Source organism: Dipodomys merriami, unplaced genomic scaffold, assembly GCF_024711535.1.
Source record: "Dipodomys merriami isolate MVZ:Mamm:240054 unplaced genomic scaffold, mDipMer1.0.p SCAF_52, whole genome shotgun sequence".
Classification (NCBI taxonomy): domain Eukaryota; kingdom Metazoa; phylum Chordata; class Mammalia; order Rodentia; family Heteromyidae; genus Dipodomys; species Dipodomys merriami.
Window position 1 is genome coordinate 1,395,772 of NW_027206091.1, and position 27,972 is coordinate 1,423,743.

Here is a 27,972-nt window from a genome sequence, read left to right on the forward strand (position 1 = left end):
CATGAGCTCCTTATCTTCACATAACCACCAAAAAGCTCAAAGTGCAGCTGTGGCTCAAGTGGTAGAGTGGTAGCCAGGCCCTGAGTTCAAACCCAACCAGCACAAAAAGAAAGAAAAAAGAAAAAGTTGAGCCTGATGTAACCAGATACTTTTTCTGATCGTGGAAATCATATACTATAGGCTAGAAAATTTCCTAAGTATTTCAAACAAATGGTATACTCTGGTATGGTATACTGTGATATAGTAACAGTGATTTGTCAAATACTGATGAGACCATGTACGATACTGATTTTAAAAAAGTATAAGTATAACAAACTTTAAAAGTCTTCTCTACATTCTTGCTTTGCTAATCAGTAAAGATTAATTGTCTGAAAATGAAATATTTACTTAATTATAGGCTAAAGGGAGACTTTTTTCCTTGTGGAATACTTTCTTAAGTTGGTTTTTGTTTTATTTTCTAATTTCATATTTTAGCTTGTAGGAGCTAGACTAGATGAAGAAACAAGTTCTGTTGGACGAGAACAAGTAAACAAGGCCTATCATGCATATCGAGAAGTTTGTATTGATAGAGATAACTTGAAGAGCAAACTGGATAAAATGGTAAGTTGGTTTGAAAAGACTGACACCTGTATAGTATAATGGAGTTTTCTCTTTAAAAAGGTTTAAAATTAAGGAAATCATATTTACATTTATTAAACATTTAGTATCATACATATTCAAGGTTAAGTGCAATTGTAGCCATTATGTTTGCAATTTATTTCCATATCAAAAATATAATGATGTTTAGAAATTTAAATACATCTAACATCACTTATTTACCTTGCAAAATCATGACATAGTAGAAGTAGTAGATGTGTTAAAAATAAAGCCAATGAATAATAATGTCTTACATTAGAAAAAAGAAAAAGTAAGAAATGGAATTCATTTTCATATCTTGTTTTTAAAGACTAGAATGAGGGTTTTGTTTTCAATATTCACCTGAAAATGAAGATATAACAGCAACTTACAGATTTTATTGAATGTAATTTGGCATTTTCCCTACTTAACTAGAATAAAGACAACTCTGAATCTTTGAAAATATTGAATGAACAACTACAATCTAAAGAAGTAGAACTCCTCCAGCTAAGAACAGAGGTGGAAACTCAGCAGGGTATGCCACTTACTTGTTATAAATTCTAACAGAATACATTTTTTTCCATTGTGCATTATATCCACCATTAGTATACTACTTTAAGTCTAATTTTTTGTTCATTTTAGGCTTATGTTAATTTTTCTGTTCTGCTTTCACACAGTATCAACTTCCTTTAGCCTTTCCTTGGCTCCAAATTATACTTTCCCTAGCAATAATGTGATGGGATTTATTCAGGGCTAGTTTGCAGTGACATATAGGAGTAAAATCCCATCCTTATGAAAACTTCTGCCCCACTGGTATGTTCTGGCTGGCTTACCTTTCTTGAACATTTGCTTAATTACGATAGTATCATGCAGTAGTATCAGTTGTTCTTCCTCCTTTTCTTTCATAAATTCTTAAAAAGATGAAGATAAGAAGTTGATGTGAAAAAGATTTGGGGGTTCTAAATCATGTTCTGTTCTCTTAAATGTTCTCACCAGACAAAAGGATAGGCATCTAAGAAACCTTTTGATAGAAAATTACCATGAGATCACTTTCCATGATTGGTGGGGACTTTTTGTCAATGAAAATACAAAGTAATAAGTTAAAGATAATGTAGTATCCAGGTATATTGAGTTTCCATAGTGGATTGTTTATGAACAAAATTGTTTCAGCACACTTGCTAGGTCTATTCATCAAATTTTGTACTGTAATGACACTGAGATGGAGTATTAACTATCTTAGTTTTTTCACTTCATTATTTTTATAAAACTCAGTTGTAGTTATGTAAAACTGATTATTGGTCTGTTAGAATTTTTGTGTTTGCTGACAAAAATGGTATTTTTTTAAGATTCCAGACAAATTTATACTTAAATAAAAAAATCAGAGATAGGATAATTAATACATTCTAAAAGGTTGCAAGATATTATTATTGGCATGTCATTGAAAATACTGTTTCTTTTTTCAAAATTATTAATGGATACATGTTTTATATTTCTTTTTCTATTATCTACATTTTGCCAGCATTTTTAACCTTTCTAGAATTGAATCACTGTAGAAGGCAGATAATAATTTTGATGTCCATCCTTTTGTAGTGATGAGGAATTTAAATCCACCTTCATCAAACTGGGAGGTAGAAAAGTTAAGCTGTGACCTGAAGATACATGGTTTGGAACAAGAGCTGGAACTGATGAGGAGAGAATGTAACAGTCTCAAGCTAGAGCTACAGAAAGCCAAACAAATGGTACTACAAAATTATTCAGTTTAATTCTTTTGTCTCATATGTAGGATGTATAACTGAATCTTAAACCAGAGAGTTATCACCAATTATAACAACTCAGAAAGGAGATATTCTCCTTTCCTAACAAAAATAGTCATTTGGTCTTCTACTTTAATCATTTGTTCTACAATTTGACACTTTGTCCTGATACCAAAAGTATATAATTTTAAAAGACTTAATTTCTAAAAGGTTTATTAGGTTATTACTTCTAGCTACTCAAGTGGCTGAGATCTGAGGATCAAGGTTCAAAGCTAGCCCAGGCAGAAAAGTCCATGAGACAGTTATCTCCAATTAACCACGAATTAAAAGCCAGAAGTGGAGCTGTGGGTCAAGTAGTAGAGCTTCCTTGAGCAAAAATGCTCAAGGACAGTGCCCAGCCCCTGACTTCAAGCACTAGGACTAAGACACACACACACATATTCATACACACACAGCATGTTAGGTTATTACAATTGTTCTTTCAAGTTCCCTTTCCTTCAATTTTCCTACCTGCCCCCCTTTTTAATCCTATTAAGTTTAAAGAGTTTAAAGATTTTAAGTTTCTCATTTTATATAGCTTAATATTAGGGTTAACTAGATATTAAAGACAGATAATTTAGTAGCAGCTTTAAAAGCTGAGAATTTAAGAATTGCCCAGATCCCGAAGTCTGCCTAACTGCTGTAGGTTATCTTAAAGTCATTGTCTTAAAACACACAGTGTGTCTCAAGTCCTCACCTGGAGTCTGTTTACTAATACTTTACATTTGGTTCCTAATAAAGTTGGACATAGATTTGCGGGTATCATGGTAATGTGCTATGATAAAAAATAAAATGATACAGAAGCAAGGAAGTATGAGAGCACTGCACCAAATAGAGAATTTGAAATAGCTGTTCAAAGAAATTGAAAAGCTTAGTAATCTGTACAAATATAATTTCTGTGAATTTATGTATTTGTGTAAATAAGTATACACAGTTAAATAATCCTCAGCTCAACCATTTTGTATACCAGAGCATTCCAGTATTCTACATTACTCTAGGATGTTGCCATGTAAAAGAGAACTTCCCATACATTCTGACTGCCAACTAGGACTGTGCACCTGAAACCCAAGTGTCCTTAGCTTGTACTTCTCAGGGGAGACTGCTTAATAATCTTATATACACAGTTTATTCTTAAAATTATGTATATGAACTACATGAATCCATCTGTATTGGGAAATGAGAGCTTGCTACACAGCCCCTGGGTGGGTTTGATAAATGGGAAATGCTTATAAAAGTGATTGTTAACTTGTGATAGAGACGACAAGTTTTTATTTTCTTATTTGATATTAAAAGTTGATTTTCCTAGCTTTGAACTTGAAGACAGACACACAGCACCATTTGTCCAAATGATTCCAGCATTTTATTCCATAAGCTCACTTGACATAGTCACTACTGGGCCTCTTTAAAAAATATGTGCTTCTAAAAACGTTCACAGTGAGGCTCTAGATAATTTGTTGGTATGCACGTACTACTTGAAAAGAATTCATTTGACAGCTTTTATATACTGTTCATGTACATTTCAGTGTAGAGTAAGAAACAGTATCATGAAATCATGGACATTTAGCTCATAATTGTTTTGCTTATTTAACTGTAACATTAGGAGCATCATTTAGCTTTTTAGAGAACTTGATTTCTGTGGACATTAAGTACTTCTTTTTCATGAAGGTTAAATTTGTGTGTGTATTGGAATTTACCTAGTATTCTCACATAAGTGTAATTTTACAAACAATAAAAACACTTTCTTTTTTTCCAATGTTTTATTGTGATTAAGTGATTACATAAATTTCACAGTATTGTGGGATAGTGATACTTAGTTAAAAGTCACAAACACATTCTAACCTTCCTGGGGAAAATTGTCTTTATTGTGGTCTATAAAGTTTATGAGTTCTATGAGCTTTGAAAATACAGTTATTTCTTCCACATCCAGTGATATGTACATTTCTTTCCTTTTGCTTAGTGTCAGCCGTTCACTCTTTCCTGCTCATTCCCTCCCTCCCATCGCTGCCATTGAGTTGCTTAGTTCATTTTGATCAATGAACAGTGGAGCTGATGGGTCCTGCTGTTGTATGTTTTCCCCTGTTTTCCTCTGTTTCTGTGTCCTCCTAGTTTCCCTTTGAGCACAGCGCCACTTCCAGTTTTCTAGTGGTTTATTGGAGATAAGAATCTCAAAGTTTCCTGCCCGGGCTGGGTTTGAACCCACGATCCTCAGATCTTAGCCTCCTGAGTAGCTAGGTTACAGGTGTGAGCTACTGGCGCCCTGCAAGAGGAATGAGTTTCTTGAGTTCCCTGTATATACTGGATATTAGGCCCTTGTCTGATATATTGCTGGTAAATAATTTTTTCCCAGTTAGTTGGTTGTCTTTCTGGTTTGGTTGCTATGTCTTTAACTGTGCAGAAACTTTATTTTAAGGTAGTCCCATATGTCAAGTCTCTCTCCAGTTTTTTGTGAACCTGGAACTCTGTTCAGGAAGTTCCTGCCTGTGGCTATAAGTTCATGTGTCTCTCCTATTCTGTCCTGCAGTAGTTTCAGAGATTCAGGTTTGATGTTAAGGTCTTTAATCCATTTTGAGTTGATGTTAGTGCATGGTGATAGGCTGGGTTCCACTTTTAGTTTTCTGCATGTGGCCGCCCAGTTTTCCCAGCACCAGTAATTGAATATGCTGTGCTTCTTCCACTGTATGTCTGGCTTCTTTGTCAAATATCAGATGACTGTAAGTGTGTGGTTTTATTTCTGGATCTTCTGTTCTATTCCATTGGTCTTCTTTTGATGGGTGAATTGAGCCCATTAATATCTATGGTTATTATAGAGAGATGCATTGTGTTTCCTGTCAATTTCTGGCTTTCCTAAGTTTTTCTTCTTTCCTCCTGTGCTTACTAAGTCGGACTTCTAAGTGATAACTATCTGATGTGGATCCCTGTTCGTGATTGCTTTCTTCAGGTGTGTTACCCCTCTTAATATTCTTTGTAGTGCTAGCTTATTGTTTATGACTCATTTAGTTTTTCTTTACTATTAAAATTTTTAGTTTCTCCATTGAATGTGAATGCTAGCTTTGCTGGGTATATTAGTCTGGGCTGGCGTTATTGGTTCTCAAGGCTCGGATCGTACTTTCCCAGGCCTTCCTTGCATTCAGTGTCCGTGTGGAGAGATCTGCAGTGGTTCTGATTTTTTCCCGTTATAGTATAGCTCCTTCTTTGTTTTGCTGCATACAAGATTGTTTCTTTATTATTCAGAGCTATCATTTTTACTATGATGTGCCTGGAAGTATTTCTCCTGGGATCCTGCTTGTTAGGTGTTCTATATGCTTCTGTTATGTAGGTGAGATATTCTCTTTCAAGATGGGGGAAATTTTCATTGATAATCTTACTGAATAAGTGCTGTATTCCCTTGCTTTGATACTCTTCACCTTCATTCACTCCAGTTTTATGAAGGTTAAATTTCTTGGCACTTTCTGCTAGCTCTTGGATTTTCCTTTGGCATAATTTAAGTGATTTTTCCATATCTGTGACTTTTTTTTTTTAACAGTTGCTGCATTTTGTCTTCCGTATCTGATATTCTAATTTCCATTTGGTTCACTCTGTTAACTATGGCTTCCATTGTAGTTTGCATGGAGGAGATTGAGCCATTGATGGCTTCTGTGTTGGTTCTCAGAGTATTCTCATCTTTTAGCAAGGTGTGCACTGCATCTATTTTTGCATGCATTCTCTGTTTGAAATCCTGCATCTCTTTTGATATTTCATTTCTGTGTTCTTTAAGTTTCTAATCCATTTCTTACTTTAATTCTTGAGTCATTGCCTCCAGCATCTCTTGGATGTAGAGTTTGTCTTCTATTCCTGCTTTGCTTCCATTGGAGCTCTCCCCACTGGGTGGCTGCTGGCTTTTGGGGGTAGCTTGGTATCCTGGGTGTTGATAAATCTTGTAATTTTCTGTTATTTTTGCATGGGGATTCGGGGATCCTGGAGACTAATCTGAAACTGACTCTTTTGGTCAATAGGTGGCTATCTTTGCTTGGTTCTGGGTTGGTTCCTGGATCAATTGATGAAGCTCACTCTTGGCCCTTGGTTGGCTGAGAGAGTCTGTACCTGGTCTTGGTTCTGTTGGGAGAGGGGCTGACCTCCAACTGCTAGTCTGACCCACATAGGGCAATCAGCTGTCTGCTGGAAATCACAGGCATTTCCCACCTTTAGTCAAGGACTGAGCAGCCTAGACTGCTCATACTCCTACAGGTGCTCTTGGAGACATTGGGTGTGCTGGATGTACTCTCCCAGGTGTTGGGAGTCCGCTGTGAGTTACTGACTTTAATCAGGTGCTGGTGGCCTGAGCTGTCCAGTCCCCAGCCTGGGATATACAGGTAAGGTTCTCTGTTTGGGTTTGGGTTTCTGGTTCTCCCTCCCTGGACACACAGGCCTTTTGCCATCATGAGCACAATTCCCAAGTGGTGCGGTTCCCTGCTTTCCCCCCTCTGCTGAGGCATGTGCTCAGTTTCTGACTTCAATTGGGATGGGTGGGTTGTGCAGCTCAGACACCGATCCCCAGGCCTGGCCCTGGCTCCTGGCCCCCATCTGGGGCATGCCTATGGACCTGTGGTGCTGGTATCCTGCTCAGGGTACACAGCCTGTGGTATGCAGTTTGGATTTCTTCTGCTGTTGGCTGCTGTGGCCCTAGGACACTGTTCCAGGCTTGGGCGTTTAAGCTCCCTTCCAGGGGTGATCTTGATCTATCCTGGCTGGCTGGATGTGCAGTTCCCAGTTTTTGTTAGACCTGTAGTCCAGGTTGGGCAGGGGGGGGGGGGTCTGGGTCAAGCTCTGGGTGTTAGCACCAGCACTGGTCTCCCTTGGGGGGGGTACACTGTCCCCTCTAGAGTACTCACCCTGGAGCTGGTTGGGAACTCTCCAGCCGTGCTGTGGCAGATCACTGTTTTTGTGCGATGTAGGTCGCTTGTTGCCACAGTGCTCTCAGATGCTTGTGGGCTGGGCCAGGTAGTGACCACTATAGGTCATTGTGCCTCTCCATCTTGCCTCTGTTGATTCTGTCCAGGTTGGCGCTGTGGGCATTTTTTGCGCTGGCCACCAGCAGAGGGGTATTCACACAGGTTCTGAGCTCCGATGTTTTTGTCTCTGTTTGTACTCTCTGGGTTAGCCCCCCCCCCCCACCTTGGGAGTCTAATGCACTGGCTTTCTGCGAATGGACCCCTGTAATTCTAGGGTTCCCCCCTCAGCTGTGAGGCCAACTGGTTTTGGCAGGATGGGGCGGCCTCGATCCAGTGAGGGGTGAGGGAAAGGTCTCTGTGCCGGTTCCAAGCTCCAAGGTTTCTCTGTTTGCAATCAGCACATCCAGAACCGGCACCGGCACCAGCATCTTGGGCATCTTCTGTGCTGGCATTCTGGAGAGAGCTGTGGTGTTTCCCTACTGTCCTATCGCCATCTTGGCCCCATCTTGGCCCCCCTTGCCTAAAAACACTTCTATTCATATGTTATGTGTTGCTGGTAGTTTTACTCTTTTCCACTAGGTGGTGCTAAGGAATTAGTTTGCTTTTAGTTTAAATCTACCATTAACAACCAGATCTTGGAAGTAGACAAAGCTTGCCTTTTTATCTCTTAATAGCACTTGCCTACAGTGATAAAATTAATTCTGAGCTGCGTGACACTGACTCAGGCTACTAGCACTAAGTCTTCTAGCTACTTAGAAAGCTGAGACATGGAGGATCAGGGTTTGAAGCCAGCCCAAGCAGAAGAGTACTCAAGAGTCTGTCTCAAATTCATGAGCAAAAATGCCAGAGTAGAGGCATGGTTCCAGTAGTAAAGTATTAGCCATGAGCAAAAAGCTGAATGAGAGCTCTAGGCCCTGAACTCAAGGCCCAGAAGTAGCATTTCAAAAGAGTAATAAAGGAGGAATATTGAAAGGAAAAAAAAAAAAGCCTCATCTGGCCTTTTACAGCATTTATTCATGGTAGTGAAAGATGGTGAAGTAAAAAATGTCAGTTAATATAAAGAAATGAAGCAAGTAAATAAAGAGTTGACATAATTTATCAAGGGTGTTAAAGGATATATACTTTTAAATTCAGTCTTGGAAGTTTTTCTGGTTAAAATGTTCTTGGATGTGGGAATCTGAGAGAAGCCAGATTATAATCATTTAATAAGCTTGCTCATTTATATAACCATAGTTAGAATTGTTTGTTTCTTTGTTTTCTGTTGGTCGTGGGGCTTGAATTCTGGGCCTGGGCTCAAGGTAAGTGCTCTACCACTTAAGCCACAGTGTCAATTACGGTTTTCTGGTGGTTAATTGGAGAGAAGAGTCTCATGGACTTTCCTTGTCTGGCTTTGAACTGTGATCCTCAGATCTCGACCTCTTGAGTAGCTAGAATTATAGGCATGAGTCACTGGCACCCAGCTGTCATAAATGATTTTTAAGATGCTACTTTCTGTGAAACATACTCTATAATATTTTCTATAATGCTATCTTAAATAGAATACTGGTGTCTTTTGTTTTTTAACATCAGTGAACTCAGTGTTTGGTGTTAGTGAGGTCAGTTTCAGAAGCAGTTCTACTAAAAGTCTTAATAATTTTATATATTTTCTTATATCCCAGCTTTTAGAACAATTGAATTTAAGAATTAGAAACTTTAGAGCAAAGAAGTATAAGAAACACTGGATTAGTAGAGTTGGTACAAAAGGAATCTGAGGTCTCTAGCCCCTGTAGAGATCATACTGAGCTGTTATGTATTCAAGGTTCTGAGGTCAATATAAGAACCTATATAACCTGAACATTGTTTCCCATGAGTTTGCAGCCATGGGCCCTGTTTGTAAAACACATATTACACAAGAAAGCAGCTGCCTTAGGAACATCAAAAACTTGATTATTGGCCATGAGCAGTCTTTGACTATTAAATAATCCCTTTGTGTTTATTGCTGATTTACATTAGATTTCCTGACAATATTTCATTAAAATTGAGTATGAAATTGATAGTTATATACTAAATAATATATATATTTACAAAATATAAATATAGAATATATTACAGAACATATAATTATATAGTTACAGAATATCAGCATATTCTGTAAAAGTTGAAATATCTGTGGTAATGTTACAATTTTTAAACTTTATTTTTAAAACAAATGCAGGATTCATCTCAGGAAGACAATCAGAATAGAGATTTCCAAAGACTAAGCATTTCAAGGTATGTATAGTCTTCAGTATTAAAATAATGCATGTTTTCTTCAACAGTACTCTTTCTGTACCTAGATTGCTATTATGATTTAACTTTTAAAGTATATACTATTTTGATGTTGATTATAATCTTTAGCATAATATATTTATTTAAAAAATAAGCAACAGTTACATAATAGCACAATTAGTAATAGAAAGGTACATATTGTATTCTCAAGTTTTCTGAACATTAATATTTTAAGTTTTAAAGAATTAGCAATGTGGAAGCTTTTTGTAATAAACTTTATTTTTATACATGGAGAATTATACAGTTCCAAATGTACTAATATCTTTTTGTCCTCAAGACAAACTTTATAATCTTCTTTGTTGGCATAGCATGAATTTTAAGAAAACTTTTCCTTCTTAGCTGTCAGCGTTCATGTGTGAATTGCTTTAGATACCTATTTGTACCAAAAACTTGCTTGAGGGAAATGATCAATTAGGGAAAACAGTTTGAGGAACTGACAGCTATTCTTTAAATCAGGTTGAGCAAACACTTTCTATAAAATTCTAAACGCTTTAGTCTCTGTTGTAATCATTCAGTTTTGCTGCTTTAACATTTCAGTTGTGCCTTCAAAATACATTTAGTACAATGTCATGCAAATGTTTTCTTAAAGATAATCTTGGTTAAAATGACCTTTTCTCCTTTCAGCATAGGTTTCCCTATTGAGTTTTACTTGTCATTTTTATAAGCCAATTCAATTCAATTTTGCAAAGAATGAGGGACTTAAGACATTAGAATCAGTGGTTGAAATAAAGGGGCTGTATAGTGTATTAATTATGCCTGCTGTAGAATAGGAATGGGTTGCCATTGATTAGAGATTACCTGAAACTCCCTTGAAAAGTTGCTTGCCTAAAAAAAATAACTTGGAGCCCAGCACTGGTAGCTCATGCCTGTAATTTTAGCTACTGAGGCTGAGATCTGAGGATCACGGTTCAAAGCCAGCTCGGGCAGAAAAGTCCGTGAGACTCTCTATCTTCACGTAACCACTAGAAAACTGGAAGTGGCCCTGTGGCTCAAGCGGTAGAGCACTCGCCTTGAGCTGAAGAGCGCAGGGATAGCTCCCAAGCCCAGAGTTCAAGCCCCAAAACCACCACCACCAACAAAAAAAATACCTTGCGAGGCATGACAGGATAGAGAACAGTTTCTAAAAAATTGATCTAAATTAGTTTGTGCTAAAACTATTCCATACAGTTTTGTATTGGGAAGAACTGTTCAAATAAAGCATCTTCTGCTGATGGTTACCACTTGGTGTGCATAAGTATACTTGTGAATTCCTGCAGCTTGTTTTGCAGTGGGAACTGCAAAACTGATTAGGTTACTTCCTTAGCAGGTAGAAAACTTGTATCCAAATTTGTGTGCTACCTTTGGTAAATGTTATATGTATATTTTTATGTTAACTTCAGTCTTAATGATATTTTCCTCCACTCCATCATATACCTATTTCCTGTCCATATTTTATTAATCTTTATAAGTGACCTATCTTTTTTGCTGTTTTTGTTTTTTTGGTTGGTTTTGTTTTTGTTTTTTGTACTGGGCTTGAATTCAAGGCTTCACACCTCTACCACATGAGCCACTTTCCCAGCCCTTTTTAAATAAGGTATTTTCAGATAGTCTCCCTTCATGCTTGGGCTAGCCTGGACCTCAGTCTTCCTATTTGTGCCTTTCCCCATGTAGCTAGAATGGCAGACACATACTTCTAAGTTCAACGATTGGTTGTGAGAGTCTCATAAACTTTTTGCTCCAGCTGGCCTCAAACTGATTCCGTAATCTTTACCTCCCAAGTAGCTACCAGTCTAGCTCTCACCATTTTTAAATGGAACAATTCAGATAATAAATTGTTTACTGCATTAGGAAAAAGTACATGGCAATAGTTCCCCAAAACCACAAGCTAAAGGTGTAGGTATTTTTAAGAATTATTTGGAAAGTTCCCTTAAAAAAATTTTCCTCTACCATATTGCCAGGCAAACAAGGTAGTACTAAATAGTTTCTTTAACATCTTCCTTTCTTTCTTCCTCCCCACCACCCCAGGAGATTTTAACTCAGGGCTATCCCTGGGTGCTATTTTAACTGGGTGCTATCCCTGAGCTCTTTTGCTCAAGGCTAGCTCTCTTACTACTTTGAGGCTCAGCTACACTCCCGGTTTTTGAGAGCTAACCTTGAAAAGTTCCAGTGAGACTCTAAGCTCCATTAAACCACCAGAAAACCGTAAGCAGGACTTTTCTGCCTAGGCTGGCTTCAAAATGTGATCCTCGGATCTCAGCCTCCTGAGTAGCTAGGATTACAGATGTGAACTAGATCATTACTTTTAATTAGTGGATAAATTATATGATAGTCTGTGTTATAAAAAAAAAAAAAAAGAAAACAGTGAAAAATAATAAGCCCAATCAGAAATGTTAGTCATTGTTCTGCTTTTTTTGGTAATGGCTTTAGGTTGATCAGTTAAGTTTTTAAAACAGATCTAGGTATGGAATTGTATTTCTTTTGCTTATTATTTAAATTTATGTTGTGGGACTATATTATAAATGATATCTTAAAGTATAAGTCCCTAGTTAATACTATGTAGATTAGCTTAGTGTTTTTAGCTTCTTTGTATTAACTTTAGTGATAGAGAAATTTTCTGAGTTTAATAGGCATTTAAAAAATACAGAATAAAGCAAATCTCCAGACTCACACCTATAATCCTAGCTACTAAGGTTGAAGTCAACCCAGGCAGGAAAGTCTATGAGACTCTCATCTCTAATTAACTACCACAAAGCCAGAACTTAGCTCACGTGGTAGAATGCTAGCCTTGAGGAAAAAAGTTCAGGGACAGTGCCCAAGCCCTGAGGTTCAAACCCCAGGACCAGCACACACACACAAATAAGTGTGGAATAAAATGGAATAGAATATATCAGAATATATAACATATACTAGAGAATATATTACACATAGTAGGGCCAAGTATTTGTAACTTTTTAATTTTTAGTTGAAATGTAAAATGCTCATTACTTAATATATAGTCAGAAATATTTGAAAGACACTTATTTATGGGAATCACAGTTGTCAAAAATGACATTTTTAATTAGCTCTTATCTAATATACTATATCTTTATTTCGTTTGATGGACTGTAATGCTTTTCAAAAGGTGAAGAGAATTCTGAACAGCTCAAGTAAAAACTCAAGTATTTTTTCTGTATACAAGGAACATTTATTGGAGTTGAAGCCAGGTGCCTGTGTCTCATGCCTGTAATCCTAGCTACTCAGGAGGTTGAGATCTGAGGATTGCAGTTCAAAGCCAACCCAGGCAGGAAAGTCCGTGAGACTCTTCTATCCAATTAACCACCAGAAAACCAGAAGTAGTGCTGTGGCTCAAGTGGTAGAGCGCTAGCCTTGAGCTGAAGAGCTCAAGGACAGTGCCCAGGCCCAGATTTCAAGTATCATGACCAGGGGGGAAAAAAAAAGAGTTGAATATGTATTATCATTTAAGAACTGGACAGTTGTATTCTATAACCTATAGATTACAGAAATACATAATTATATAATCTATAGATTTATCATGTATTATCTAATATAATGTATTTCATGTATTACATATTTTTATATAATTCCATAATTATAGTTCCTATCGTCAGGACAAGTAACCCTTATTTGAAATGTAGAGAAGCAAGTCTTCATAATATTTAAGTTAGAGGTAGGAAATTTTATAATGGAGGGCTGAAAAGCTTGTGTGTTGACAGTCTACATATTATAGGTGTTTGTAAGTGGACAATGACAAGAAGAAGAAAACTCTGAAAAGGGGAGTGATCAGTGATTACACAGGACAGATAAAAGCTACCTTTAAAAAACAACCTTGTAGCTGGGCACTGGTGGCTCATTCCTGTAAACCTATCTACTCAGGAGGCTGAGATCTGAGGATCGCAGTTCAAAGCCAGCCCGGGCATATAAAATGAGTTTATCTACTTCATCAAGTTGGTATGAGAATGTGGATGAAGTGCCTAGCACATAACAAATACTCAACTATGATTACAGTTTCTAAGTTTCAATATTCTAGTATTTATGTAAATATATTAATAGGATTTTGCTCGTGTTCTTCAAACAGTAGTTGAAGTTCACAGTCCTAGTTGGTAAATTAGCATGAAGTGACATATAGTCTATTCATTCAGTCTCAAAATACTTGGATAAAACACTCAGTAACTAAGTAACAGGGTTTTGGTGAACCTCACTAAAAATTTTATAACAACTTAACTTTTCAAATCTCAATTAATGGTAGCAATATTTTGCTCAGGAATATTGAATTTAAAATATTTTTTACACGCTTGGAATAGCGTATAGCTGGTAGCACTAACTACAGTTAATTTTATTATCCACAAGAGGGAGAACTTACACTGTGTAATAATTGTTAGCTTTTTTTTTTTTTATGTAGTTCAATTCAGGTGACATAGGGCAGAAGACAGATTTTGTGTCAGTCTCAGTGACCTAGTTTTCATCTTAATTTTTTAAGCAGTTATCATTAAATTGGATTGAAAATGTATTTTCAATTACTGTTTCTAAACACTTTTATAATTGTTTCTCTTTTATTTTACATGCTTAGCTGTTTTACATGACTAGTCTTGGCATTTCATTCTCCAGACACAATCATGGGTATTTTATTTTCTCCAATACAGGTACTGATTTGCCATCTTAAAATTGGCAATACTAAACTATTTTCAAGTTGCATTATTTGTATGATACACAAATCATGTCTAGGAATTAGCACATGTTCAGAATTTATACGTACTTAAGTTATTCCTTGGGAAGCATGCCTAGATTTGTACCAAAGAATCAACCATATTCTTTACATTGAAACAAATGTGTGAAATATTCATTTAACAATCATCTGAGATATTTACTTAAAATAGTGGTGGTTTGTGAACTTCGGTGAAGTAACTTTCACACCTGTCAAAACTCCTGCAAAAGCCCTATATTTTCTAATATACAAAAGGTTAACTGATGACATTTGTGATAGACTTACACAAGCAGATTTTTCTCTAAAGCGCTATAAAGTTTATTGTGCTACTGCATTAAAGAATTACAAGCTGAGGAGTATTTTGACCTTACATAATTCAAAATATTTGTTTTCAAATACATCTGTTTCTTCTATAATGAATAGATTAGATTTAGACTGGGAAGAGTTATCCCCTTCAAGTTTGAAGTTTTTGTTTATAGCTGGATAAAAATTGAAGGGCCAAATGACCACAGACAAGGCCATACTAAAGCTAGCAGCACAACTATGTTCATTGCAGCATCATTTACCATAGCTAAGATATGGAATCAACCCAGATGCCCCTTAATAGATGAATGAATGGATCAAGAAAATGTGGCATATATACACAGTGGGATTCTATGTGTTCATCAGAAAGAATGACATCACTCCATTCATAATGAAATGGAAAAACTTAAAAAAAAAATCATATTAAGTGAAGTGTGCCAGACCCAAAGAAACATAAGAAATATAGGCTCTATTCTTAGTAGAGGATCACAGTGGATCAAAAGTGATGTGGATATGATCATATAAAATGATGCTTATAGAAATGCCAAGAAATGGAAGCAAGAAGTTTCTCTTATTGTACTGTTTGCATTTCTTTCTCCATTACCACCCACCCCCCTCTTTTTGGTTTATTCCCCATTACCACTGCTTTTGATTTCTGTACCTTTTGTCTTGTATATGTTTATCTGATTTGAGAACGAAAAGAGAATCACAAACACTGAGACAAATAGTGAACCAGTGCAACAGTGATACTCACTAGATATAATGTTGGAAATGAACTTTACAACTTGGGAGAGAGGAGTGGAGAGAGAGAAAAGGAGAGAGAGGGTAACACTGTTGGAAAAGAAATGTACTCATTACCTTACTTAGGTAACTGGAACCCCTCTGTACATTACCTTTGCAATAATTTTTTTAAAAAATTGAAGGGCTGGGAACATGGCTCAAGTGTATGGTACTGCCTTTAACCTAGCATGCGCAAGGCCCTGGGATCCATCTCCAGGATGGAAAAGAAAAAGTTTGCAGCATGAGGTGACATGTTTGCTTACTTTGCAAATTCTGATGGCAATAATGGTTGTTCAGTACTATATGATCAGTTATTTTATGTTTAATATTTGTGCAAAGCAATTTGAGAATATGCACTTAAGATTCATTTAGTTGGAAATTAAGAACATAAGAAAACCATGAATATAAGAATGCTTTTGGAAAATAAAACCCTTTAAAGTGTAGAAATAACTTATAATTCCTTAGTGAAGTAAAATGCTTTTAAAAAAACTGAGAGGCATATCTTTGAAGTTTTCATTTCTGTTTCATATAATCCTTCTGCTGTAGTTTCTTTTTCCTTATGAGGAAATCATCGGGCTCTCCATGTCTTGTGCTGTCTGTCATATCACATTGTTTAGAACCAACAATATGAGACAACCCAGTCAAACATAAAGAACGTAATATATGAAATCTAAATTTTATTTTAATGTAGACTTGGTGTATATATTCAGCAACTGATACATCATTTCAGTTCACAATATCAAATAATCAAAAAGATAAACAGAAAAATTTAAATCCACATATGAATGAATATAATTTTATTCTTGATCAGATTTGCAAAGAAAGAACATACTCCTTTCTGCTTAATAATTATATTGACACCACTGTACCATTACAGACTTTAATCTTGGTTCTGAGGAAAGAAACTAAGAAACTAAACAGTAATAAGATATTCATTATAACCTATTTAATGTAGTTAATTGCTTAAAATCAGGACAACATTCTTAGGTCTTTTCACTTAACATCCTAATTAAGTAGCTTTCAGTTGTTTAATTTACATCATCATGAAACTAATTGCAACAAAAATATAAATCTGCTTATTTCTATTTTAAACTTGCTCCAGCTTAAAAGGATGAGCATTAACTTTTTAAAAACAAAAACATTCTATTTTAGTGATAATATGCAACATACGTACTGGGAATTGAAGAAAGAAATGTCTAATTTACATCTGGTGACTCAAGTACAAGCTGAGATACTAAGAAAACTGAGAACCCCAACTGGAATCAAAAAAGGCAAGTCAAACTGTTGACAGAGCAACTACCTACCTTATCAAAATCTCATCAAATGAGTTTTCATTAGTGGAAGTGTGTATATAGTATGCCTTCCCATTCTCTGCTCTAGCTTCAGTCTCATGCTGGTCAACTTCACACATAAAGGTGTTGCTGATGTTTTTTTCTTCAATACTGTATTCTTTTCCCCTTGTGGCTTTTCTCAGCCAAGTGTTGCTTATGTGTGTAAAACTGAGGTGTTAAGTTTGTTCTAGTTGACCTTTTACCACAACTGTTTTGTATATTTCTAAAAAGAAATGCCAAAAGCATTGTTTTATTTCAGTGCTATAGAATATACCCAAGACCTAGCTTTTCAAGTTGTTTCCAAAACAACAACTTTGATTCATTTAGTCCTTTGAATTTTTGTAAACTTTTTTCATAAAAAGATAGCTGATTTAGAAGATAGGCAAGCTGCATTCCCCTTCTTACAACCAAACAAAAATTTTCAGTGCCTTGACTTTATATTTTACTGCTTGACTGACTAAACTTTTTGTATTTTGTGTTGTTTTTAGTGGCTACTTGGCAAAACTATTTTTGGAGAATAATTAGGGCATTTGTATTTAGTATTACATAATAGGTTTATTTCTAAAATCTGTATACCATAAGTTTGAATGTCCTACCATTTACTGACGAATTAAATAAAATGAAACGACTTAAAAATAAAAGTAATTGTTACTAGCACTTCATATCATTCTAAAGAGAGCACCAGAGAATCGTTTTATAAATAGCCCTTCTCAGGAATATTTACAGAAACTTGCACATTAGGCAGGAAATTTGAATTCAGAATTCCTTTCAGTTTCTGGAAAGTTGGTTATGTCTGAGTCAGGCAAAGGAACATTGTATTTAGCAAGCATAGCTTAACTTACAGTGCACTTTGTCCTTGAGTTTTCCTGAGGTCATAGTGAAAGGGAAATAAAATTTGTGTGTGTGTGTGTGTGTGTGTGTGTGTGTGTGTGTGTGTGTGTGTGTGTGTGTGTGTGTGTGTGTGTGTGTGTGTGTGTGTGTGTGTTAGAGATGAAGGGATAGCTAAGCTATTTTGGAATAAAAGGAAAAGAAGAAAAGTTCTTTAAATAAACAAGTGGTTCACCTTATGTTCCTTTTTAGCTGGTTAATACATCTTAGGATGCTTTGGATGATAAATCTAACAGAACATTTCCTTTGATAGTGGCAAGTACAGATTTACTTCTTACTAGGACTCCTTGTTTTGAATATATATCATTGTTTTCCCTGACCTATAAATTACTTTTGTCCAAACCAGAGGCTAAACATTATTACATCCAGTTCTCCCCACTCTTATGGACTCTCCCAAGGAAACAAGCAAACAAAATAAAATCACACTATTTTATAGTTCTACTTCCTTTCTTCTAAAATTCTACAATCAAGCCTTACTTATATTTAGCCATCCTTGGACTAACAATAAAATTTCCCTTTCTTTCATGGTAGGTTGAGTGAGAAGTGCAAAGGAGACACACCCATATTACCAGAGTGCTGGCTGCAGCTAAAGGAACAGCAGCTTTACAGCAGGCAGACTTTATTCTAAGCCACTGGTGAAGCACTTTATGATAAACACTTTACCACTTTTTGTTTGACCTATATTGTGACCACAACAGAATTTACATTTGCTTCTAGGTATTTTATAAGAAATAAAATTTACAACTTATACTTAAGCTCTTATCCATAAAAGCCTTTGAATGTTGACTCAAACATAATTGTTTCTGAAAAGCTTTACTTTTGTAGAACCTCTTATAGATGGTTTGAATTTTAAAAAATAGTATTTTTAATGAAAATATGCTAAAATCTTAACTTTCTCTATCCCCATTCACATATAAGTGATCTGTAAGCTTCCATAAGCCACCTATAATGTAGGGCCAAGAACAAGATCTGGTAGTTTATTGACTTGTAGCTTTTTAAAATATGTGATTCTTCATCTTTTAACAGTTTATGACATAGAATAGGCTAACACTCCGAGAGACTGAGCTTAATTCAGTGTTAGTAAATAGCTGACATAGAACTCAGATCATCCATTACTTGTCATAAGCCGCAGTGCCCCATTGAACATACTGATTTGGAAAGGTTAATTATCAGTTCCAGAGTTCAAATCAGTGGAATACTGTCATATTTTATGATCAGTGCTATGAAAACTGACATTAGCCTCTCTTTTCTTTCTGTGGTTTAGCTTGTGCTCCAGTAGGATGTGCTGAAGACCTTGGGAAAGACAGCACTAAATTATTCATGACGAATTTCACTGCAACATACAAAAGGCATCCCCCTCTCTCACCAAATGGCAAATCTATTGTATCATCCCCTTCACCAGGAGATATAAAAGTCTTATCAGAGAAAGCATTTCTCCAATCATGGACAGATAATGAGAGATCCATTCCTAATGATGGCACAGAATTTCAGGAGCACAACTCTTACGGCAGAAATTCTCTAGAAGATAATTCTTGGGTTTTCCCAAGCCCACCTAAATCAAGTGAGACAACATTTGGGGACACAAAAAATAAAACTTTGCTTCTACCCAACCTTCCACCATTGCATTACCTGGATCAACATAACCAAAACTGCCTTTATAAGAATTAATGCTGAAGAGATTCATAATTTGATCACAAAACCTCTTCCAGTGGTTCTTTTAAGAGATTATTTAACAAAATGGATTTTGACTTAAATTTTGTAGAGTTCTTCAATATGTATATTTGGACATACTGTATAATATGTAGCTGATTTTCCTTTATGATAGAGCACCCTCTAGCTCCATGTTCAAAAAATCAAAGTATGATATTGCATAAACTAATAAACCTGAGGTGTTTCAAAGACACTTCTGCCTTTAATAACGATTCTGAAATTTTGCTTCTCAGATAAAAATGGGAAATACAAATTTCTAGACAGTTTTATGAAGTATGTGAAATACTAAATACTAAAATAAAATGAAGCCTTTTAGAAGAAAAACTGCATGCTGGATGAAAACGCATAAAGAAGCAGATGGTAATGTGAATAGGTTCTATTTCTGTTGTTGATAATACATAAAGAAGTATAGTGGATAAAATAGGATATTCTATTCGCTACTGTTTCAAATCATTTTTAGTCACAAAGCAGATAAAAGTTTTAGAATTACAGTTTGTACTCATAAAATTTGAAATAACCATTGAAGCCAACTTTGTCCCAGTTCATTCAAGTCCTAAATTAAAAAGATGAAATAATCTGACATGTGGAAAACTAATACATAACCCAACACTCAATTAGTAGTATATTAGTATAGTCTGTCCTTTCAATGGTCCATAATGAATAAATGCAACTGAATAATTTTCCATAAAGAGAATATAGCTGCTTGTTATGTAGAACAGATAATAGGTTGCTTTGTTTGAATGTAGTATTTGAGAAAGCTATTTTTAATAATTAAACTTTCCTTGTAAAACTACATTTTTGTACTGTATTGATATTGTTAGGCTCATGAAATGTCCCAAAATTCATTCTAACTGGCAAATCATTTGTAAATAAGGAAACAACAAAGGATGGCTTCAAATGGAAACTTTTGTAAATTCCTTCAGGGTAGAGGAATTAAGAATATCGGTAATAATTATTTGATTCACACACCTGGGATATTCCTGGAATATAGTGTTTAATATAGAAGAACTCAATCCATTTTTATAGGCAGTTTCATACAGCTTCGACTCGAATATCTCAGATTTATTGTATTACTGAATAGATAGTATACATAAACAATGTTCCGTTACCAGATATTGTTGTCTGTTACCTTCACTTGTCTGTGATTGATTGAATTGATATCAGATGCTGGAACTTACTCTGACTCTAGGGAGTACAATCTACTGCCAAGTAATGGAACAAAACCTAATATGCATAAAATAAGTAACAGATTCTGTGTGTTAGCTGAAGGAAGCAACCACCTGTGTAATAAAGCAGCAAAAACTATTTCTCATGTTGCTGCATAGACTGAGCATTATCTCTAATCTCTAATGTAGCTAGTTGGTTTGCCTTTTTAAAAACCAACATTGGAAATATTCCTTTATAAATTAAGTTTTATGGACTAGCTTAATGTTTTAAACAGTACTAAGAAACTATTTTTCTCTGAAATAGAAGTGGTTGTAAAATATTGTCATGGCCTGTATAATCCAAATTGGTATATTAAGACTAATTGTTATGAGAAAACATCTGTCTTATTATTGTTTAGAGAGAGCAAATTCCCTCTGAACAAGAGTATACTTATCAAAAATCAGTAAATAATGTTCTTGACAGCTTATAAAATGTTAAATGATACATAAGATTCCATAGTTAGATTAACTCAAAGTTTATCTAACCAGAATTTTTATATATTTGTATAACAAGAATTTCTGTTCTCATAAAGATTCAGAATCAATCCTACTTATTTAAAATTGGAAATTCAATGCTGATCTTTTTCATACTAGTTGCAACTTATTCCACAGTGTCCCTTGGAAATTTCTTTAATCTTGAGATCACTTTTTGTAAGATAATCCAATTCAGCAATATGAAAAAACACATAGCAAAAATTAGTCACCTTCCTCTTGATCCCAAGCCTGAAGTAACACATGTCTAAAAGGAGATTCCTTTAATGAGTTGCTTCCAAAGTGCAATGGCATTCTTCGTGTGAAACAAACCAACATAAATAGGGGGAAATTCAGATTTAACAGGGCTAAACTGAATCAAGGGACATGACGAGCTACAGAAAAACTACTCTAAAAAAGGTAAGTCTTGTTAAGTATATTTTGTACATAACTGAAGTTGAACACTGTGAATTAAAATAGTCACAGATTTTATATTTCACTAGCTTCCTTGAATTTTCCTAGTTTGAGTCAATAAAAATGAGAACTGTTTGGTGTCAGAGTGGCTTATGCCTGTATCCTCCTGGTAACCTGAAGGACAGTGTTTTGGTTAAAGCCAGTCTGGGCAGCCAGCAAAATTAGGGCTGGAGGCAGGGCTCAAATGATAGAGTGACAACAGAGCAAGCCAGCCAAACCACTGTGAGGCATTGATATCAATCCTCAATACCACCAAGAAAAGAAGAGGAAAGAAACAACTCTGTCTTAGGAAATGCTAGTATCAGTGGGACAATGGCGGAACACATGTTCTCCCTTGTGTTGTGCAATCTGCTTTTGCTTTGCTTTTATCTGCTGGTAATCCTTTTGGTGTGTTCCTGTGGAAAACATGGTTTCTTATATTTCTAATGATAGTAAAACATCTGAATATACACATAAAGTATGGAACTTGACCATCTATTGCTTATACTGCTTCTTTGGGTTCCAATTTCTTTCAAGTTCTTTATAGTATCAAGGCCAAAAATAAATACCTGAGTTGGTAATACTTCATCTTTTTAAGGACTATGTGTAGATATACATAGTTTACTAACGTTAAACTAGTTATAGATGTTTAAGAGCTAATAGCTTATGGAAAAAAGAACAATATAAAAGCTCAGACTGGACCCAAGTTATTGCACTGGGCACTATATTACAAAATGCTAGTTCACATTTATACAAAAAACTTGTTGGTAGTTCTAAGAATTGACTCAGGGCTTCATGTTTGCAAGGCAGGTGCTCTACCATGTGAGCCACACCATCAGACCTAAAAGAACTTTTTTAAATAAAAGATAAAATTTCCATCAAAGGTGGCAGTACTTATTTAGGGCTAATAGGGTTGCTGCTCAAGTGGTAGTTGCCCAAGTTCATTCTCCAGTATCACTGAAGATTAAAATAAGTAAACAAAAACCTTTTTTTTTCTTTTTTTTGGTCCAGTGGTGGCGGATGAACTCTGGGCCTGGGTGCTGTCCCTCAGCTCTTCAGCTCAAGGCTAGCGCTCTACCACTTGAGCCACAGTGCCACTTCCAGCTTTTTTTCTTTTTGCTTATGTGTTGCTGAGGAATCAAACCCAGGGCCTCAGGCATGCAAGGCAAGCGCTCTACCACTGAGCCACCTCCCTAGCCCAACAAAAACCTTTTTTGAGTACTTAGGTTTCCAATTAAGCTTTTACTATTATTGTCATATAAAGAGTGTGTACTATGTCTGAAGCTCTGTCCTGTATATTTTATATATATAGATATATATATACACACACTATATATATAGTACATATATAGTAATGTATATAGTATAGTATATAGATATATATACTATATAGATATATATAGTATATGTACTATATAGTATATATACTATAGATACTATATAAATAGTATATATAGTATACTATAAATAGTATATATAGTACATATAAATATATATAGTATAAATATATAGTATAGTATATATATACTATATAGTATATGTATACTATTTATAGTATACTATATATAGTATATATACTATATACTATATACAATATATAATATATAGTATATATATACTATATACTATATATATACTAGTACTATACTATATACTATATATAGTATCTATCTATCTATATCTATATATATACTTGCAATATCAAGTAAATCCTCATAACTTTATTCCACACTGAATTCATGTGGCAGAACTAGGAAAGATTCTGGCTCATAGGCATCTTGCTATGCTGCCTAATCACTAATACCTTTGAAGGTTGTTTTCTACTACTTTTACTACCTTAATACTTTTGATTCCCCATGAATAGCTGATATATTGGAAGATGGTAGTATCTGTATGGAACCCTGAAAATCATTCCTTGTAGGAAAATGTGAAAAATCCAGAATGCCAGGAAGACCATCTGTGCTTATTCCGTATTTAATAAACCAAAACTCTGAATTAAAGTCTTTATTTCATATAAAATGAATATTTCCATAATTAGAACAAAGCAAGCAAATTCTGAAGTTCATTATTTCGTTTGACTTATAAATCATCTCCATAAATATGTGTTGCTAATTCACTGAACAATTTGTCTACATGCTTGTGGGAAGCTTCTGCAGCCTTTTCTTGGTAGGAATACCGGTATTTCTGTAGTCTTCCCTTTCCTTCAGATACTCCATTTTGCATTCTTCATAAAAGGCTGGATCATTATAGCTAAAGAAGGAAATGAAAATCTTTAAAGGTTAATCACCGTTGTAAACAATCAACATAAGCTTTAACACTAGTCAGACATCTAGTCCATCAGATTTAATCATCAGTATTAGATTGTAGACACTATCAAACTAGTATAAACAATAAAGGCCTATAGGCTTTTTAAGCCTTATTTGTAACAGATGCAAATTCTACCTATCTAATACGTGTCCATATACAAACACCACCATCCTGAGCTAGAACAGTGAGAAACACAGCATCTTTCCTTAAGGAGGCCATACTAATATATCAACAAGTAAAGATATTCTACATTGAAAGTACTCTTGGCATACTATGGGGCCCCATGCATCAATAAAACACAAGGGAGAAATAGGAGAAAAAGCTGAGATGTACTTTTCACTAACAGAAATTCACATAAAAGGAAAAACATTCATGAAGAACTGTACCACTATACAGAGGATGGTGCACAGAACAGGAAGGATCTGAGGTGTCCATGTAATGAACACTGTGGAATGCATACAGTATTCTACTTCATGCTGTACTAAGGTGGCAGCATGATTAACAGCAAATTTAAGATCACTTGTCTTAATACCATGTGGAGGTAGGCTAAAGGAGCAGCAAGGTTAGAAACAGGATGTTCAATAAACTACTAAATAATCCATACAAGACATGCTTAGGCCAAAGGAGGAGGTAACAGAAATGAAAGGAAAAAATATTTGTTGAAATTTAGGAAATCACCAATTATAGTTAGGAGATAGGACAGCAGATTTTGAACAGCTATATGAGAGGAGCAAAAAGCTGCCAAGTTCAGTTTGGTACCAGAAAAAAGTATGAAAATCTATGGAGAAGTAAATGGGAAACAGGAAAGCATCATCAGGGAAATCAGAAGTGGACTTTGAGCCCATTAGAGAAAGCCTTTAGAATCGGCAGTTGTCATTCAGAAATGAGATCACAGTACATGGAAGTGAAAGGTAGAAATAAAGGAGTACAAATTATTAACATGTCAAAATGTTACAATCAAGTGAAGAGGAAGTGTGGATTACCACACTTGTTGGAAAGTAAAACAAAGCAGAACATTTTCTTATTTGAAGATAAAATACAGATCTAATTAGTGCATTTCAAAAAAGAGCCAGCCTACTCTGCTTTAGGCACCAAGGTAAACGTGTTTACATACACAGTAGCTCCAATCACTCCAGAAAGAATTCTCTTTTTTCCGTAAGAAACCTATCCAAGGTCGCAAGGCTAAAGCTGAGCTCTTCTGACCCAGAAGCAGAGCCCAGGCTGCCCTCTCTGTCCCCTCTGCCCTTCCCTCGCTGCAGGAAGGGGTACTAAATTGAACTAAGAGCATGTTATTTTCAAGACTGAATCAGTGATTTAAAAAAAAACTATCAATATATAAACAAATTTTGGACACAAAAGTTTAAATTTCTCTGTAATGTCAACAGAAACAAACAAATCACCATTCTGAGTTTACCTGACCCAAATCCTGTAGCACTAATCAGTAAATAGTGTGAAAAGCCTTTTTCAGTAGCTTTTTCCCTAAAAAAGCAAAATTGCCCCTAACCTCTACTTTCTCCATTGTCGTTCACCTTTTCTTTCTTTTTATATTTCTTTCTTTCCTTCCTCACCCTTTTTCCTTCTTCCCTCCCCCCTTTTCTTTCTCCTTCCCTTTCCCTTTCCCTTTCCCTTTCCCTTCCCTTCCTTTTCCTTTTCCCCTTTCCTTTCCTTTCCTTTCCCCTTCCCTTCCCTCCCTTCTCTCCCCTCCCCTCCCTTCCTTTTCCTTTTCCTTTCCTTTTTGTACTGGTACTGAGGCTTAACCTCAGGACCTCATACTCTTGCTTAGCTTTATACCATTTGAGCCACACTTCCACTTCTGGCTTTTTGATGGTTAGTGGAGATAGTCTCTCAGACTTGTCTGCCAGGCTGGCTTTGAACCACAGTTCTCAGATTTCAGCCTCCTGATTAGCTAGAAGGCATGAGCCACCAATCCCCAGCAATAGCTTTTGACCATTTCCATGTGAATATAGTTACCCAGATATTTTACAGCAACAGAGACTTTACAGCAACAGAAATAGTTCCTAATAAAAATGTCCATTAAATAGAACACATCTTGAATTAAATTATTTGTGTGACTGGTTTTCCAGGCACTTTTTTTCAGTCCTGTGAAGTGGAAGGGAAAGACTTGTAGGTACAGATGTCATGTTCCTTATTTGGGTCTATCTGCTCCTCGGTTATCTCAGAGTGATATGTGCCCTGCCTCAGAGAGAGACTGATGCACTTTCAAAGACAGGGTATAGAAGACCCAGCACTTCTTGTGCAGGGATATATATACCACTGAAATGTGAGGGAGGAGTGGCTCAGTGGTTTATCTCAGTTATCCTACAAAGTTACAGCAGGATTGTGACCTGCTCCATTCTATGAGGTGGAAAAGAGGCAGTTCTAGCTCAAAAGACTAGGAGAAGAGCTGTGAGGGGCTGTAGGGTTGGAGAAATACTCCCTTCTGGCAAACTGGATGCATTTATGATGGAGGCAGTTCCTTAATTTCCATTTCCCCAGAAAATGCTGGGCTTGTGTACTAGTGAAAGCTGTACTTTATCAACATTTTCCATTTCCAGTCTAAGGCCTATCAAAATGACTAGGAAGGGAGGCAGCCCTTGTATTACAGAGCGATATAGTGATGAACGATAGAAAGGGTTGCCATGTTTGCTGAGTGGTTGTACACTACTTCTTGTACTGTGTTCCTCGTCTTGTTCATATCCCAGGTTTTTCTTCTCTAGCTTCATGGGCAGTCTGACCATTAAGTGTAATATGCTTTACCTCTGACTTTCACAGGCTCCCTAGATTTCAGGAAGCCAAAACATTTTTGCTCCCAGGTCCTTGTCCATTCCTCCTGTTCAAAGTACAAACCAGGCCCAACTCTTCTTAGCCAGAGGGCTATGTCCATGGTCCTGTCCATTCATTATTATAAAACTGCCCAGAGGTTTGCTTAGTCTGCATCCTTTACAAGAAGGCAGAAAATAATTTACAAGTTTTCTAAAAAAAAAAAAAATACTCTAAGAAAAGGGCTTGGTATCTTTCCTATAGAACTGAACTTTTGCTTTGAATTTGGCCTGATAACATACTACCATGAGTACCAGTTCCCTCTCCCTTCTCCTTTCTTGAATCTTAGCAAAAGTAAGGCATGTGCGGACAACTTTCTCAAGTGATGGTACAAAGGGGACAAGTAAATAATCACTATGAGCAATCTCTTCCTCTTCGGCTTTTGCCTATAATTGTGCTCTCATGAGGAGTCTGAGCAATGAGAAATCTATTTTACCTGATTACAGATGGTTTTAATATATGGATATGTGGATGTCAACATTCTCTTGACCCATGGGCAATACTTTTATGTCATGCTATACTTCAGTGCCCTGGCTCACTTGGCGGATGTTTGATCTCTATAATCTGATATAAATCACCTAATGAAATAAACAGCTTACAGAGTGGCAGGAACCAGATTCTACATTAAAGAAACAGTGCATATTCTTGATAAAGTGGATAGAAAGAATGTGCAAATTTTTTTAACTACTGTCTAGCCTAAATCACTAGTAGATTCCTCTGGATTTGCATTTGACAACAAAATCTCTAGATTACTTACTTAGGGATGGGCTGATATTCCGAGTTTCTTCTAAGATAAGAATAACCAAGGACTAAGTTTAGTAAATCCTACTGCAACTTATATTTTTTTCAGTCTCTATCTTAGTTATACATAGGTCCTTCAGAATGTGTAAAAGCCAATACATGTCACTCTACTATCTGCTTCAATTGGTTGAGCTATCAGGATGCAGATAAGACAAGAACTAGGCACCAATGCTTTTCCAAAGCTCAGATGATGCCAGTCTGGGGACGTGGGGTGAGAAGAATGCATAGTATCTTCTGTGCTAAGTGTTTCTCACCAAATGTTTTAGATCTTAGAACTCAACTATTCTATTTGTACATGAAGAAAGGAATAATGCATTTACTGCTTATATGCCATTTTCACTTGATTCTTCAATTTATATATAATTTGGCATTATACAGCAAGGACAGGATAGGCCATGGTGGCATCAGCCTATAATGCCAGCATTTAGATTACTGAGGCAAGAGGAGCTCAGGTTCAAAGCCAGTTTGGGCTACATATAGTAAAATCCTATGTCCAAAAATAAATATACATAAATTTTAAAAAATAAAGCAGTGGTAGAGTTTAAATTGAACCTTGAGTCCACAGGTTTTTGAACTTCA

The 27,972-nt window shown here is 35.9% G+C and overlaps 2 protein-coding genes across 6 annotated transcripts in view; one reads left to right on the forward strand and one right to left on the reverse strand.

Annotated features, from left to right (window-relative positions):
• Nucleotides 1-20,129, forward strand: part of LOC138811024 (5-azacytidine-induced protein 2) — a 28,111-nt gene extending 7,982 nt beyond the window's left edge. For 2 of the 4 annotated variants that reach the window (XM_069998501.1, XM_069998502.1), the window contains 6 exons: nucleotides 475-600; nucleotides 1,051-1,150; nucleotides 2,206-2,354; nucleotides 9,531-9,586; nucleotides 16,560-16,678; nucleotides 18,891-20,129. In XM_069998501.1, the coding sequence (XP_069854602.1) occupies nucleotides 475-600; nucleotides 1,051-1,150; nucleotides 2,206-2,354; nucleotides 9,531-9,586; nucleotides 16,560-16,678; nucleotides 18,891-19,294 (954 nt within the window). In that variant the 3' untranslated portion in view covers nucleotides 19,295-20,129. Of the gene's footprint in view, nucleotides 1-474; nucleotides 601-1,050; nucleotides 1,151-2,205; nucleotides 2,355-9,530; nucleotides 9,587-16,559; nucleotides 16,679-18,157; nucleotides 18,359-18,890 lie in introns of those variants that run through there. The other 2 variants (XM_069998505.1, XM_069998504.1) reach the window with 2 other exon arrangements.
• Nucleotides 20,130-23,168: 3,039 nt separating this feature from the next.
• Nucleotides 23,169-27,972, reverse strand: part of Cmc1 (C-X9-C motif containing 1) — a 79,184-nt gene continuing 74,380 nt past the window's right edge. Inside the window, exon 4 of one of the 2 annotated variants that reach the window (XM_069998509.1) lies at nucleotides 23,169-23,715. In XM_069998509.1, the coding sequence (XP_069854610.1) occupies nucleotides 23,595-23,715 (121 nt within the window). In that variant the 3' untranslated portion in view covers nucleotides 23,169-23,594. The remainder of the gene's footprint in view (nucleotides 23,716-27,972) is intronic. The other variant, XM_069998510.1, reaches the window with a different exon arrangement.